The sequence below is a fragment of the Scardinius erythrophthalmus genome (assembly GCF_964197995.2).
Source record: "Scardinius erythrophthalmus genome assembly, chromosome: 18".
Taxonomy (NCBI): Eukaryota; Metazoa; Chordata; class Actinopteri; order Cypriniformes; family Leuciscidae; genus Scardinius; species Scardinius erythrophthalmus.
Window position 1 is genome coordinate 15,158,806 of NC_138238.1, and position 16,801 is coordinate 15,175,606.

The following is a 16,801-nucleotide window of genomic DNA, read 5'->3' on the forward strand; positions in this document are numbered from 1 at the left end:
GTTTACATTCCTTTTCAGCTGTATTTTCAGTGTTTCAATAAAATGTATTTAGAATCAACATCACATTGTAACATTGATCAAACCATATTACCAAAGATTATTTTTGTTAATTTCAATATTGATTCAGCATCGGTGATGTAGAATCAATCATAGTGTAATGTTGATTCAATAGCTTTACCATTGATTTTTTGTTCAATGTAGTTTCAACATTAACTGAGGGTGCAAATGTGATGTTGATAAAATATCACTTTGTAATGCTCTCTGGGTAGTGTACATTATCCCACTTAAAATATTAACCAGTTACACTATAAATCTTAAAGTGAGACCTATCAGTGTGAAAACTATCAGTGGTGAACGGTGACCAACACACAGCTAGATAAGGATGTGATGCACAAGCACATGGTGATGCAGTTCACACAGTGAGGATGCGGCATTAGTGGGAAAAAAACAGTGTTCCTCATGAAACAAAACTCACCTTCCCAGAAGCCCCTACACCCTGCCATGTGAAGGGAAAAATTAACCTCAGTCAGATGCAAGACTACACCAGCATAAAGGGGAAAAGCAGAAAGATGCAGGGAGAGACAGGTTAAGAGACACAGCTTAAAGACGACAGTGGGAGCAGAAAGAGAAATATGAAATCGATGAAAGGGAAAAATGGAAAAATAAAACTAGATAGAACTGAAAAGACAGAACATATGAACAAACACAGGCAGACAGATTTTACAGAACAGATACAGTTCAGTAATATCAGTGTCCAATGTCTGAAAATCGTCCAATTCTTTAATGCACCCAGAACGATAAAGTTAGGCTTATTTACACAACTTAAAAAATAACCAATGAACCTTAAACACTACCGTAATAATCAACTGAGTGAAACCTCAGTGTTAATGTGATTTTTCTCACCTCAAAGTCCTCATCTGATAAGTAGATCTCAAGACGTAGAGGGTCAACACCTTCTGGTAGGGGACGGGCTTGTATATCCGCCAAGGGATAAATGGTCTTGCAGAGTCTAGTCAAGACGTCTTCAACAAGAATGATCTGATTACATACTTCAGCCTCCTATAAATCACAGAACACAACATAAAGATGATGTTTATTGATGTTTCACATGACACCAACAGCTAAAGTTTCTTAAAGGGTTAATTCACATAAAAATTGAAAATTCTGTCATCATTTACTCACCCTCATGTCATTCTAAATCCGTAAGACTTTAGTTCATCTTCAGGACAAAAATTAAGATATTTGTAATGAAATCTGAGAGATTTCTGTCTCTCCATTGACAGTCTATGCAACTACCACTTTGTCGCTTCAAAAAGTTGTAAAAGTCATCCATCTGAATTGAGTGGTTTAGTCTGATTTAATTTAGGCCTTTAATCACACAAACTTTCATCAACTCACACATCAGAAATGGTAAATGGAAGCGCAAGCATTTACGCTTGATGTGTGAGAACAAATTACGTTTATTCTCGTGTAACGCAGCATGTTTGAGCTTCCTCAAGAACCAATGAGGTTTGTTCTCACGTGTCAAGCAGGTTCGGTTGAGTTTCTGGTTATGTTCGCTGATCAATGTTTACATGTGAATAAAAGCCTAAATTAAAGAACAAAAGTTCTAAGTTCAATGGGTTTGTAAAGACATGAGGGTGGGTAAATGACAGAATTTTGACAGAATGATGCCAGCGGTACCTGTAGGTGAGTACTACTAACAGTGTAATAAAGTGCTTGCAGATATTTTGTTCATTGAACCATATTATTATAACTCCAAAAAAAAGGAAAAAGTATTTGGTATGTGCATTTAACTTTCTCTCTCACCTTCTCTGTGATCTCAGCGATGTCCTCTCTGTGTTCCCAGCTGGGAAACATGTTAGTGAAGGTAAGGGGCTCAAGTCCTGCGTGGATCAGGTATGATTTGGGAGTTTTTCTCTCATTTTTTTCTAAAAATACAAAAGTAAAACCAATCTTGTTATTGCGACAGGAAACTAGAGAGTTTAAAATCATGGTGTAACAGAAGTAGCAGCAGATAATCTCTTTCTTATTGAGACTTACATCTACTTCATACTTTACTTTATTTGTCCCTTTTAAGGGAAATTTGTTTTGGGCAATACAGATGAAGCTGCATAAAAAGATACCCACATCATTAACTGTCACATAGTCGTGTCCTTTGGCTACAAGACTGTTAGTGTTAAACTCTAGTGCAAAGAGTTTTAGAGGTTGTATCTAAATTTGGGGTACGAAAACTTCAACCAGATGGAAGTGGTTCGAATTCTGGATAAAGCACATGAGAAGGGTCCAGAGTCATTTTCCTTGCCTGTTTGAAAATAATTTAGTTGAATATAGACTCAACATGGGGGTAAACCCCCAGACCAATCAACTTAATTGCTGTACGCACCAAACGGTTCAACTGAAATTTAAGGGTAACTGTCAGATTACCAAACCAGGCCGCTATACCATACAGTAAGTTGGATTCAATACAGACATGATAATACAGCAACATGACCCTCTGAGCAACTTCAAAAAGTCTAAGCCTCCGTACAAAGTAAAAAAATTTTGTTGCACCTTTCGACACAGATTATCCACATGCACCTCCAATGAAAGTTTATCATCAACAAGTATTTGTACGAAGCAACCTGTCTAACGGGCTCATTGATAATCATGATAGGTGAGTGGTTGCCTACTAACTTGGGATCAAAAATCATTTCCTAACGTTTTTCTAACGTTAAGAACAAGACTGTGTTCTTTACTCCATGTAACAAAGTTGTCAATCTCCGCAGTATAATGTTGAATGTTCTTATCCTTATGCAGAAGACCAAGAAAACAGAAAAAAATCATTACAGACAAGCATGTATTTCTAAGTCACCTTTGCTATATTGGAGTACAGTTTCCATGGCACACTTCCTGTCGGAGTCCCATCGTATGCGAGCTGAGCCCGTGCTCTCACTGTCCTGAGGCCACCAGCCCTGCCACAGGTAAACTTCATGGTGATTATCCACCAAAAACAGGGCTAAAAGACAATCAAACAGAAAAAGCAGCATCATGATACTGCCACATCATGATACTGCCACAATCATACCTCATGATTTTTCAATGAGTGTGAAGAATCAAATTTCCTTAATACATTATGCATGTAACGAGTGTAGGAAAGCCTAATTAAAATGCAACTGACACCCATCCAGAATAGCTAACAGTTAACAAGCAAGTTGCACACCAGACAGAACTATTAACAGTGTTTAGCGAACATTAATGTGTCAAACACCTGGCTGAGTAGCTGTATACAAATCCTCTTGTAGGAAAGGCATCGAGTTGACCAAATTTGGTTCTCTGGATGGATATACAAATTCCACTGCCACAAACTCTCCTGAAGCACTGCTTAACTGGAACAGCCGAGGAGTGAAGTTGAATTTTCCTGGATCTGAGAAACAATACAAAACATATAAATCCAGGGTATCTACAGAGTTTTTAAATCAAATTTAAGACCTTTAAAGTTATTTAAGACCTGCACAAATAAAATATTGTATGTCCATACAGAACACGCCGAATTTTACGAATTTAAATAGGCACACATTAAATTGCAAAACATGGTAAATGCAAGTTTAAAATAGTATGTATAATGCTTAACTTATTTATAAACAAGCCTGAAATACAATGGTACTCTTATTTTGAAATGTCTGCTATCTCCAGCTGATCGTTCAAAAAGATGAGGGAGATAAAATATGCAATCTTACAACCATCTAAAATAATTACAATATAAACACCAAAATAAACATGGTCATAAATCATCAACAGTAAATCATAAGCAATCGCTTGACATAAATGTGCAGTATGGTTGCGAACTCCTCTGAAATCGTGAGTCTTTAGAATGCGCAACAAAGCCACACTTTTACTTTGAAACTAGCAGTAGTTTATTTTATTTTATAAATAAAATAAATGAAGTAAAGTAGCGGCGCTCACATTTATTTAAATAAATATAAGTGATTCCTGTTTTCAGACTACAAATTTAAGACCTCTGAAAATAATATTTAAGACATTTGTTGTACCATTTAATATAATCCAAGACTTTTTATGACCTTGAATTGAATCAAACTGAATTTCAACTTCAAGTGCCTTTATTATGCTATTTCTACAATAGGATTACATGCATCCAAGGTATAAAAAAAAAAAAACACTTTCATTTCCTCATAATATACATTGCAAATCACCTAATTTCTCAAAGAGTCTGAAATTAGCAATATTGCGATTAAACTTTACCTCATGCAAATGCAATACTTCGATCAAACTAGTGTGATTAAGCTCATAATAGTAGTAACCATAATCGCATTAAACTGTGGCATATTCCGATTTTAAATTGCAATAAACAGGCATGTATACACCTTAATCGCCTATTTGAGAGTGGTATAACCATACTTATTAGCCAATAATAAGAACAATTAAAATTGCATGTAAACTGGAGTGAAGAGTTCTGCTTGTGTCATGTCAATATCTTACTGCGATTAATACCCTACTATGATTACTAGAAATTAACGCATTATTGGTGCACATGTTAACGTGGTCAATAACTTTATTTGTGTTGCACTGTTTACTACGCGATCAGCTTAGGAGACTGACACAGAAGAGAAGTTATTTTTGTATTCGTTATTAGTATTCTCGTTGCTTTATAACATCAAGGTTGAACCACTGTAGTCACATGGATTATTTTAACAATGTCTTTACTACCTTTCTGGGCCTTAAAAGTTGCAATGACATTGCTGGTACACTATAGCTGGTTCAGAAACCTCTCGGATTTCATCAAAAATATCTTCATTTGTGTTCCGAAGATGAGCGAAGGTCTTATGGGTTTGGAACGTCATGAGGGCGAGTAGTTAATGACAGAAATTTCATTTTTCGGTGAACTAACCCTCTAACTCACCTTGCAGCATGCAGTCATACGCCTTTCGATCTCTTCTTCCCAAGGCCTCCCAGAAGCCTTGTGGTTCAGCTCCCTCATCACACTCCTGGATGGACACTTTACTGCTGCTGTGAAGCCCCGCCTCCAGAGGACACCTGAAAACCAGAACGTCTATGTCAGGGGTCAGCCACATTTGATATCAAGTGCAGTTGGTTTGCTAGTATGAACTCACTGTTCTTTTATTTTGTTTGCAGCGGCAAAGCCCACATCACGCGTGTGCATCTGAGCCTTGCAGCCGTGCCACAGGTACATGCTGGCTTTAGGGATGTTCAGGAGGATCAAAGAGGTGCGAGACCGTAGGCTGCTACAGTGGCATACCACCTCCAGCAGTTGGCCCTCTATGGGTTTCTCTCCTCTCACACAGTATAAGCGCCAGTCATCTGCACATGAAGGAAATCGGGTCAATCCACACAAGTGGTTCTCACTACAGAGTCAAATGGGTGGAGCTTGACCTAATCCAGCTCCACCTCTGTGGATCTAAGGGGTGAGGCTTAACTTAATTAGGTTTAGGGATAAGGTTATGGTTAGTTTGGACTTTCTAGCTCCACCGATTAGGTCTAGAGAAGGGGAGCTGGATGCCATACAAGCTAGAACCGCCACTGCTCCACCCATTGGCTGTGTAGTGAGCAGTCTCTCAGTCCATATGTTCAAAATATGATTTTCATTATGCATTTAACTAAAAATTTGAAACGTTAGCAAAAGAGATTACTTTGTGAATTGTCTTCCTCCTCTTCTCTCTTTCCAGCATGAACAATCATTCCGCCATTGAAGCACTGCAGGAAACAAGAAGGCTCCTTTCCCTGCTGTACCTGGACCTGCAAAACACACACATTTATTGTTTTTATGCTAATATTTTAGATTTTGACATTACAGCTGAACTGATAAAAAAGGACACTACCGTTCAAAAGGTTTTAGATCATTAAGATGTTTTTTTTTAAAAGAAATGTATACTTTCCTCAAGATCAAAACAGTAACAACATGATGTTACATATAATACATACATTTTAAAAAACATTTATAATGTTATAAAGAAATATATACGTTTATAATGTTATCTATTTCAAATAAATGCTATTCTTTTGAGCTTTCAATTAAAAAAAAAAAGTATCCCAGTGTCAAGTCAAGTCAAGTCAACTTTATTTATATAGCGCTTTTCACAATACAGATTGTATCAAAGCAGCTTCACAGTATTAAATAAAATAGTACATCAGTGTTTGTTTCTGGTGTAAAACATCCACGTTTGGTAATGCAGATCAATAGCACTGGTGAATCGATTAATCAATTTAAGCATCCCCAGTGTCCACAACAATATTAAGCAGCACAACGGTTTTCAACACTGATAATAATAAGAAATGTTTCTTGAGCAAATCAGCATATTAGAATGATTTCTGAAGGATCAGGTGACACTGAAGACTGGAGTAATTCAGCTTCTGCAATTCAGCTTTGCCATCGCAGGAGTAAATTATATTATAAAATAGAAAAAAATATTTTTTATAAAACTATAAAACTATTTTTTTTTAACATAAAAAAATCTTACAGACTTAAAACCTTTCAATGGTAGTGCAGGAAATGCTTAATAACATCCTAAATTTTTTTTATAAAATCTTAAGTATAAAATAATACATAGTAAGTACCTGAGCACCTCTCTCCTCATCCAGCTCTACAGTCATCAGTGCTGATGTTCCCTTTTCATTCACCGTGGAGTTACGACCCTGCCAGAAGAAATAACAACATTTCTCCTTCCCTGGACCGATGATCCGTTCTGAATGCAGCCTCTTGCCAACTGCACAAAAAAAGCAGAGAGTTTTGGATCATGGGCAAACAAACAGCCCAGCAACAACATGTTCAGACACACTGTATCTTATGGTTTTACACCGTGATCATGTGAGTAAAGCAGGTTTATGGCTTTTTATAGAAAATTGTATGGTGGGGAGACAGTATGGAATCAGATCTTGGGAAAGCAGTTTATTTTATAAGGAGCATAAAATATTAAAAAGGTGGAAATAAAGTGTCCAGAGGAATGAAGTGACAGACAGTCCTCTCCCCTGTGCACCAGTGTTATTTTTAGTATTATTTATAAACTACTAGCATTTATTAACATTTTAATCAACGTTTATTTGTACATTTCATTCTAATTTTAGCTTAAGTTTGAGTAATTTTGTTGTGCTTTTGTAATTTATTAGCTTTTTATATATTTCAATTTACTTTATTTTTATTTCAGTTTTAGCGATTTAAGTAATTTAATTTAGTTGCCAAGGCAAATTTCTAATTTCTACGATTTTTTGTTCTGTTTTTTAATCTAAAATCTCTTTCTCTCTCTGCTTGATAAAATAATTTTTAATAGTTTTAGTTAACAAAAACAACACTGCTATGCACACCTTCAAAATGCAACTCACCTGCAGTGCTGATCATGTACTTCCATTTGACCACATACGTGTCCCCTTCATGGAACTGGCCAATGCTCAGTTTAGGTAATCGACTAAAACAAGCAAGAGAGAGAATGTTTGTACATAAAAATCCATTCATTTAATAGTTTTACCATATAAATAAATAATCCTACCTGTAGTCAAACTCTAGAATGTGCCAGACATCAACAGACAATGTGCTGATCTCAAAATTACGCCGCTCATCACCTTCCACCAGTCCATAACCTCGTCCCACATCGACTCCATCCAGAACGGTCTTGACTGGCATCCATACTGCTGACAACATCCGTGACGCATCATAGGGCCGACATTCTCCGCTCCTAAGCTCCTAAAGAAATTAACCAACCAATTGCATTTCAAGATTAACTACATTTTTAAATATAATCAGGAGTATCTAATGTATTACTACTTGCTTTTCAGAAAAGAGGTACAGATACAACTTATTCTGTGAAAAATGTACCTTGTTTTCAACTAAAGTCGAGTCACCATTCTTTTTAGAGGATTTCTTGGTGTCACTCCAGTCCAAAAACTTCTCTTTAAAAAGAGTAGTCTCGTTGTGCTGAGTTAACCTGCCAAACACAGCCCAGTCTGGTCGTCCCTGGCCTTTCCTATTAATAACAGGTTCAGCAAAGACAATAATTAATTTAATTTCATATAGATTTCATAAAAAGTAAGGATTTAAATTGTGAGAACAGAACTGTGGCGAGCAGGACGAGGTCGAGGGCCGTGGGAGGACGGCACGAGGCCGGTGGCGTGATTGCCACAAGAACAAACCCATGAGACATGAACACAGCACTAATTTATTTTAGGAGTGACGCATCAGGCCTGCTGGTAACCCAAGTCTGCTTATACGAACACTGAGATACTAAGCTGTTGTTTTGACAGGTGTAGTAAGTTAAGCAACAATGCACTTCTGACCTGAGAGGCCTCTTTGAACGAGCTTTTAAAGGTCACAAGTGCCAAAACTTGATCTATGATAGAACAATACGCATCAGCAGAGCCTCAGCACATACTCAGCTCTGATTTGTACCTGGGTATAAGTTTGTTGCACTCTCCAGGGTCCAGAGGATTAATATCACAGTTGGTGTAGTCAAAGGTGCCATTCCACAAGTGCTTTGCCAGCTGAAAAGCCACTTTTCTCTGTGCCAGCGTCACCTCTTTACCATGCCATACGTAGACCTCGCTACCAAAATCCAACACCAGCACCTAGATGTCAAACAAGAATAAAAAGTTGGTTTACAATTGAATAAGCCTTTCTATTACTTTAGTTTGAATTATATAATATAGCATTCAGCAGAGATGCACAATATATTGCTGACCATATTGATATGCAATTTTCAGATAATTTTTTTTTTATTACATTCTAAAGCAAGTTATCTATACTTCCTACTTCAATCATGCAAAATGGTAGACCATATTTTGATTAAAGTATAAATAAGATTAAATTAGTCAATAATTATGTATGTAAGCATGCATGCATGTATAATATCAAGTACTTCTTTAGAGTTAAGCATGGTGCAGCGAGGAACTCGACCCCAGTAGTCATCATCAGGAATAAGTTTATCCTCCATGAGCCTATAGATGCAGTTTGTTTCTACGACGGCAGTCTCATAAAACTCATCTTCCTCTGGCGTGCCAGCGGCTGTAGGGTACAGAGGACAATATTAAGAAGGACTGTAGTAAGTAAAGGTCATTAAACTGCATCGTTCCTTAGCATTATGCTTGTGCAAACAAATAAAATTGTTCAAAGTCAAATGCTGCTGATTTGTCAGCAGATGAGAAACTACATAATATCTCACTTTGATAACTGGCTTGGCCACCGAGAATCTTCCAAAACTCTTTGGCAGCAGGAGTGTGAGTGTTGGCACCTTCCTCGATGGTCTGCACATATGAGGCTCTGCATCCCAGGTCATGCTTGGTCTGAATGAACGTGGACAACTCTGCAGCCTGCAAGATTGAAGATACAAGCACATTTAATTTGCACCACAAATGCATAATATAATATAATATAATATAATATAATATAATATAATATAATATAATATAATATAATATAATATAATATAATATAATATAATATAATATAATATAATATAATATAATATAATATAATATAATATAATATAATAAAATATAATAAAATATAATATAATATAATATAATATAATATAATATAGATCACAAAAATCCTCACATTTTCATTAAATTAATCACTTTATAGTAAGGTAAAATGTAGGTCAAGAGTTCAATGACCTGCAGTCTGGACTGAACAAAGAAAGTTGTGTGTGTGAGAGAGACACATGAGCTTTTACAATTCACCTCCTGCTTCCTTTACAAAAATATAACATTTCCTTTGTGGTTAATTCTGTTTACTTCCTGCACGTGGGGGACTCACTGATATATGAATAGTACTGAACACACCAAGGTAGAGTACAGGATATGACATGTTTAACTGTAACAAAATCCAATTGAGAACCAGAACTTTGATATAGGTGACTAGACATCTAGCCCTAACAGCCAGTGTTACTTAGGTATTATTTATATACTATTATGTTATTAATTAATAGTTAGAATTTTTATTTTTATATTTTCAATTTTAATTTTATTTTAATAGTTTTATTTAGCTTTAATTTATTTTTATTTCAGTGTTAGTGATTTTAGTACTTCAACTAATTTTATTTCAATTAGTTGAACACTGCTAACAGCTGGAGATTACGCAACGTTAAAGTGATAGTGTGATGTGCGTTTGTTGGTACATGCAGCAGGACACTCACTTTGGCCTTCTCAATAACATTTGCAAATTCTCCAATCCAGACGAAGCAATGATGGGGTGTAATCAAGAGGAAGCAGTCACCACTGTTCAAGGAAGAAGCTCTGGGCTCAACCAGTCTGGTCTGAACGTGCCGACGACCTAATTAAAACGCACAGAGAAATCGGGACAATAACAATGGGAGTCACATGCTAAACCCCCTGATGTCAGGAGCAAAAACACAAAGTGATTTGTTTTGACTGTACAGCATTATCTCGGTTAAATTTCAAACTCAGATAATTATGTTATGATATAAAACATAAAATGTGATCTGAAAACAGAAAAAAAAAATCAGAACGTCCTGGTAAGCAGAACATTACAACAGTTGGACAATGCTGTTGTTCTTGGACTGCTCACATGTTGCTCTCTCCATTAAGTCTATCTGGTTTCTTTCTCTCTGTTTTGATTAAGGGAAGTGTAGAATGTTGTTTTGGGAACATGCAGGTGGGATTAGATGCCTTATGAGGAATTGGTATCCACAGCCTTCTTAATCCTACAACAACAGGCCCCACAGCAGCATCTTATGCAACATGAGGACAGAAGTTCTCCCATTTACTTTTAAGTAAACAACACTATTCATGGCAGTCTCCCTGCCTTCTCTACAGGAACACACAGATACAGCAAACACTATGGCCACATTCACACAGCAACATAATATGGTTGTCAGCTCTGTATTTGGACTAGAGTAGAGGTCTGTGCAGGAATGTCCCCGACCCGACCCGACAATCCCACATTTAAATTTCCCCTTCTGAAAGATAGATTGGATATAACAAATATAAAATGAAAAATAAATTAAATATAACATCTGTCACTCAAAGTTATAAACGAAAACCATTGGCTTATAGCTATGGCGAAATAAAATCACTTTTTGAAACAACTATTTAACATCCACTCAAGAAAATAATGTCCTGATGAGAGCCACAGAATGCAGGAGAGCCGCGGGAATGCAGACTTAAAGACTGGAGTGATAAACTTTTCAGTTTTATTGATGGTGCCATCTATGATATTACACACTCTCGCTACAATTAGTATTAATTTGGGCTTGACTCCCGTTGCACATTCATACAGACACATTCATACATTTCGAGACACACCTTTAAGTAAATGCGGTTGTCAGTCCCAAAAAAATGACAGTGTGCACGTAGCCTATATGGCTGGCTTCTAATCAGAGACCATTATTCTTCATACTCAAAAATAGTTGTGAATAAAACTGCCCAAACAAGGTCAGAATGGATGATGAATATTATTGACCTCTAATGGCTCTTTTCCACCGAGCGGTACAGTACAGTATACGATTTGGGACGGTAAACCCTGATCCGGCTTGCGTTTCCACCGGCAAACGTACCCTTACTTGATAGACGTGGTGTAGAGATCAACGTCATTCTTGCACGAAGAAGAAAGCGACATACAGCAGATCTAGTTCTTGCTTGTCGGCATGTGGCTTTGTCACAAGACAGCTTTGTTTGAGCAAAGGCAAAAACAGCCGAAAAAACACGCACAAGTGACGATTCTCTGTCAACCAATCAACGTTCTGCAGTGAGTCTAGCTCCATCCTTTAGGTACCAGACTACTGTGCGAGGTACACCAATGGAAGGGTCCCAAAAAGTGGTACGGTTCGGGATATTTGGTACCATTTACAACTTCTGACAATCGAAACAAAAATAATTGTGTACCGCACTGTACTGTACCGCTCGGAGGAAACAAGCCATTAGTCTGCAGTGCCATTTGTAAAAAGAGTCCTCCGTCCTGTCATTGAGCTCAAACATTGCAGACCACAAACAGCTGCTGTTATCACTGTCACTCACCTTTGACCTGAATGAGCATGAGTTTTTTATATGGCATGGCACTGTTGTTGGAGCTCTGCTCAGAGGTGTTCACACTTCGCAGGCTCACACTGCTGAAGTTTTCTTTACTCGCCAACCCAGCAAGAGCAACCTCAGAGAAACCGCTGTTCTTATTCACTATGAGAGAGAGAGAGAGAGAGAGAGAGAGAGAGAGAGAGAGAGAGAGAGAGAGAGAGAGAGAGAGAGAGAGAGAGAGAGAGAGAGAGAGAGAGAGAGAGAGAGAGAGAGAGAGAGAGAGAGAGAGAGAGAGAGAGAGAGAGAGAGAGAGAATGAGCTATAGCATACAACAATCATTAACTACAGTATTTAAAATAGATATCTTATAACATTCTTGTCAATTTATTTAAAGCATCAATTTAATCAATTTAATGCATCCTTGCTGAATAAAAGTATTCAATTATTTATTTACTTCACTGACTTATTCCTGTGCAGAACCTTTACTTTTTTCTATAAAATATTTCTAATTAAAAGTTGCTGTTCATAACTATAGTTTTTTAATAATAGTTTTATTAGTTGTATTTATTGTAAATAAAACAATTATGTTGTTATGCTAATTGACATCATTAATTTTTTTTAGTGGCATATAGCTTGTTTACAGACGTGAATTTGATGACGTGCGAAATTCAGGTAGAGGGCAGGAGGTGAAAAACAGAATGGACTGTGTTGGTTTCGAAAGGTAAAGACCATACTGTGCTGTTTTAGAAAGGTATAAACATTTATTTTTTCGTTTAACGTGTAAAAAAATATTTAACGCAATTAATGCAGCATCCATTTTTTCTGTCATCCTTTGGCTGCGCTAACATTATCTGATCATGCTCTTATTCATGAAAATGCTTTTTAACTATTCAAACCTGACACGACAAGAGAATGCGCACTGTGAATTTCCTGACACACACGACGCACAGAAAGAGACGCAACAGTATTGTGTGCACAGAATCAAGTTCTCTTTCACGCTTAAACGAACAATAACGTACACAATTATGCCAAAATGTCAGCTTTGTCAAGTATCCTCATAAGAGCAATCTTAAATTAGTTAAAGTCTTAAATGAACAGTTGTGAGAAAATGGAACGCGTGCGAGACGTGCAGCAGCGGCAGATCTTAAAGTGACAGCAGCCACTAATGCTGTCTGTTATTAAAGGTGATCAAAGAGAAAATTGCACTCTTATTCAATTTCTGTATATTTCCTACCTGTTAGACAGGTAGGAAGGGCACAGGTAAATATGACATTTATTATGGGATTGTTTTAAATTATTTTTGAAGCTTAATAAATGTTACAAAATCGTTAGCTTTCAATTACACTATTTCGCACGTCATCATATGATGGTTATACTTAGCATTTAATCCGCAAATCACATGCATGCCGAATCGTGGGGCACCCCTAATAATTAATGCACACACTTATGATTGCTATCTTACCAGAGAGGGAGAAACATCCTACTCCAGTCAGTAAACGTGTCCATGTCCCCAAAAATGTTGGTACTCACCACATGCGCACCAGTTATATGCACCCCTGATTATAAATGTGTAAATACTGGCAATAAATTAACAAAATGTGCATAAAAAAAAGTGCTCATAAACGAACTACTCCACCTCCTTCATTCACTCACTTTTTTCCTGTTTCATCCTCTTGCTCTCCAGAAGGCCGATGTTTAGCCTCTGTTCAGTGTATTCGTGTCTGATGTCCTCCCGAACAGCCAGCATTTTCAGAGGGTTTCTGGATGACTGAACATTTCTGGTTGGCCGTACCGCCCGCTTGTGCTGCACCATCTCTGAGGTCAACCTAAAAAAACATGTCATCAAACAACGTTTCAGAGCTAGTTCCTCAATCTCACACTTGTTTAATTTCAAGCTGTAAAAAGAAAATTTAATTGTCAATAAAACAAAATATGGCTGGTTAGTTATTGCTACAGAGATTATATTAAACTCTACTGTAATAGCCACACTTTGTTTAGTTTTACCTGGGCAGCTCCACTCCAAAGATGGCATCAAAATCGTCGTTGATTTCCACTCTGCTGGAAATCTTGGCTATTTCCTCTGTGTGTCGATAAAACTTATCGAAGGTCTCATCATCCAGAGTCATGACCTTTTTAACAGACTTCTCTGTGACTGCAATTGTGGCCTCCTGAAGTCCTGCAACTAAGAAATGTATAGGAATACATGCATTAAAAATAAATGAATAAAATAATAAGTTGATATTATAACGAGAGTCCACCCAAGTGCAGTTTTTATTAACAAAACTTGAACAAATACAAAAATAAACAGACGTGGCTTGACTAGGCTTGAGCATGAACATGAAACAAACTGGAACATGGACATAAATTCAACAAACAGGGGTACAGGAAACCAAGCTAGAGAGAGACAATGGGAATTTGAGGGCTAATTATACACATGGACTAATCACTAAACAAGGAACACCTGGGGCCGTATTCACAAATAATTTTAAGGCTAAAAGTAGCTCCTAAATGGCGAATTTAGGAGCAACACCTAAAAATAATGGGCGTGTCACTCGTAACTTTAGGACTCCTAATTTTTTTGACTAAGAGTGATTCACGAAGCATTTTAGCCCTAAAAGTAGCACCTAAGCCTGGGACAGCTTAAAAGAAGTCGAGAGGACTCCTAACTCACTAAGACCTATTCACAAACCGCTTTTTGTGGCATTTCACGTTGCGATGTTTTGAAATGCGTATGCGGCGGCTACAGGAGCTTCCAATCGCGAGGGAACAATTTTGCATTGTAGGCATAACTAGGGATGCAATAACGCAACCAACAACAACCAAAACTAGGCTACTCATTGCATGGAAACTATTTGTAACGTTTCATTGTGAATCAAATTAAAATGTTCTTCTCTTTGCAAACGTAGGCAGAGGCATATAGTGACAGATTAATTCAATAATGTTGCCAAGATATTGCATCAATCCATATGTTTCATTAGGCTACTAGGCTATTTGTTTTGCCTTACTCTATTCATTTAGGCTATTTATTCATTTATTCATCATCTTCCGTCCTTCGCACTACTTGTGTAGCGCACGCATTCTCAGACCTGTCACCTGTCACTCGTCATCGTAGGGGAGGTGTTTGGAATCATTCCCGCGTTACAGTCATCAGCCAATCAAGGTGGTCACTTCAGTCAAGCTCGTGCATGAGTAATGACGTCATCCATAGCAACGAAGACTCACTCTTAGTTTAGGAGTTGTCATTTTTCTTTACTAAGAGTAGGTCTGAAAGGCGTTGTGAATAACTTCTAAGAGAAAACACCTAGCTAAAATCTTTTAGTGCGATTTAGGAGTACTCCTAGTGGTAAGATAAAATGCTTTGTGAATACGGCCCCTGAACACAATGAACCAATAAATCAATGAGAAAAACAAAACACAACACACACACCAATGGAAACATATGACAAGATCACATGAGGAAACAAGGAATCTCGTGACATGGAAACAGGACTATGTCTGATTACAAAATAAAAGACAGCCAAGCATGAACTTGAACAGAAACCAAAACCAACCGTGACACATATAGGAGAAAATAAGTTCTCTCTAAGGTGCATTACACATTTTCTAATCATACTCACCTTTACCATTGAGACGACCAAGGAATGACTCCAACTTTTCCAGCTTCTTGTCTGACTCCAGCTTCATGTCCTGTCTGACTTCAATCTCTACAGAAGAAAATAAATATGTATGATATGCATATAAAAACATATATTGACCGACATAGAAGAAAGAGGACAGGAAATCTGATTGGAAGAAAGGGGAGTGGGACCAGGAAATGACACAAGCTGAGTACAAGTATGGCTTCTCACCTTCGTGTGGCTTTGAGATTGTATGGGAGGCATTCTTGTTTTTAGAGGACAGAGGGGACAGCACAGGATTTGTAAGAGCAGAAGGTGCTGCCAGGCCTTGGAAAGAGAAAACATAGGGGAAATTGATCTTAACTGCATATTGTTACAAAGCAAAACCATTTTCAATATGTTTTGTCCACACAGTACAAAAAATACATAAAAAAAGGCTCAATCTGTGTCACTGCAGTGAAGTAATAAAATATGAATGTGTGCATTTTTCACTGACCTTTTTTAACCATACGGCCAGCCACTGTAAACTGAGTGGAGTCATTGGCTGCTCTGTAACCTTTGACCTTCCACGCATCTTCTTGTGAGGTGATGAGCTGCTTGCGTTCCTGAATAGACATCTCTACTCGATCACTCCGCTGGCTTTCCACCATCTCATTTCCCATCCTCTGAGATGCCAAAGGAGAAACTAAATTAAGCATCTGAGCAAGTATTTATGTCATTGTCAGGGCAACTTTTTTCAAAGTTGCAAAGTTTAAATGGTAACACTTTATTTTACAGTGTCCGTGTAACACGTTACGTGTAGTTACTATAGTAATTACTATAAATTTTGCATATTTACGTGCAACTAATCCTAATTCTAACCCTATAGTAAGTTCATGTAGTTAATTATTATTACTCAATACTAAGATGTATAATTACACTGTAACATGGACAACTTAAAATAAAGTGTAACCGTTTCTATATCTTTTCGATTTTAATCTAAAAAAAGGGATGCTCAATTGATAAATATTAAAATTGTAAAAGTAGTGAAAGAAACATCTCATAAGAGATTTAGTAAAAACAATAATAAAAAAACAGTTGTGAAGTGTAAATTATAATTTTCCTAACATTAACCTGCAAACAAAAATAATCCAAAATCCTAAAATAAACTGTGTTTATATATAGCCAAAATAGATAGGAACTGACTCCAAAAAAAGACACTAAAAAAATAA

General features: G+C 37.1%; 1 protein-coding gene across 18 annotated transcripts in view; it reads right to left on the minus strand.

The window, feature by feature from the left end:
• svila (supervillin a) overlaps positions 1-16,801 on the minus strand; it is an 82,912-nt gene that overhangs the window by 7,746 nt on the left and 58,365 nt on the right. For 12 of the 18 annotated variants that reach the window (XM_081393644.1, XM_081393642.1, XM_081393637.1 and 9 more), the window contains 21 exons: positions 16,087-16,255; positions 15,822-15,917; positions 15,591-15,677; positions 13,978-14,155; positions 13,627-13,799; positions 11,980-12,135; positions 10,140-10,276; positions 9,165-9,312; positions 8,862-9,007; positions 8,396-8,571; positions 7,826-7,973; positions 7,500-7,693; positions 7,336-7,418; positions 6,574-6,722; positions 5,649-5,754; positions 5,112-5,319; positions 4,901-5,034; positions 3,251-3,406; positions 2,855-2,998; positions 1,810-1,931; positions 904-1,059 (listed from right to left, as the gene is read on the minus strand). In XM_081393644.1, the coding sequence (XP_081249770.1) occupies positions 904-1,059; positions 1,810-1,931; positions 2,855-2,998; positions 3,251-3,406; positions 4,901-5,034; positions 5,112-5,319; positions 5,649-5,754; positions 6,574-6,722; positions 7,336-7,418; positions 7,500-7,693; positions 7,826-7,973; positions 8,396-8,571; positions 8,862-9,007; positions 9,165-9,312; positions 10,140-10,276; positions 11,980-12,135; positions 13,627-13,799; positions 13,978-14,155; positions 15,591-15,677; positions 15,822-15,917; positions 16,087-16,255 (3,066 nt within the window). Of the gene's footprint in view, positions 1-475; positions 539-903; positions 1,060-1,809; positions 1,932-2,854; positions 2,999-3,250; positions 3,407-4,900; positions 5,035-5,111; positions 5,320-5,648; positions 5,755-6,573; positions 6,723-7,335; positions 7,419-7,499; positions 7,694-7,825; positions 7,974-8,395; positions 8,572-8,861; positions 9,008-9,164; positions 9,313-10,139; positions 10,277-11,979; positions 12,136-13,626; positions 13,800-13,977; positions 14,156-15,590; positions 15,678-15,821; positions 15,918-16,086; positions 16,256-16,801 lie in introns of all 18 variants that reach the window. The other 6 variants (XM_081393643.1, XM_081393641.1, XM_081393646.1 and 3 more) reach the window with 2 other exon arrangements.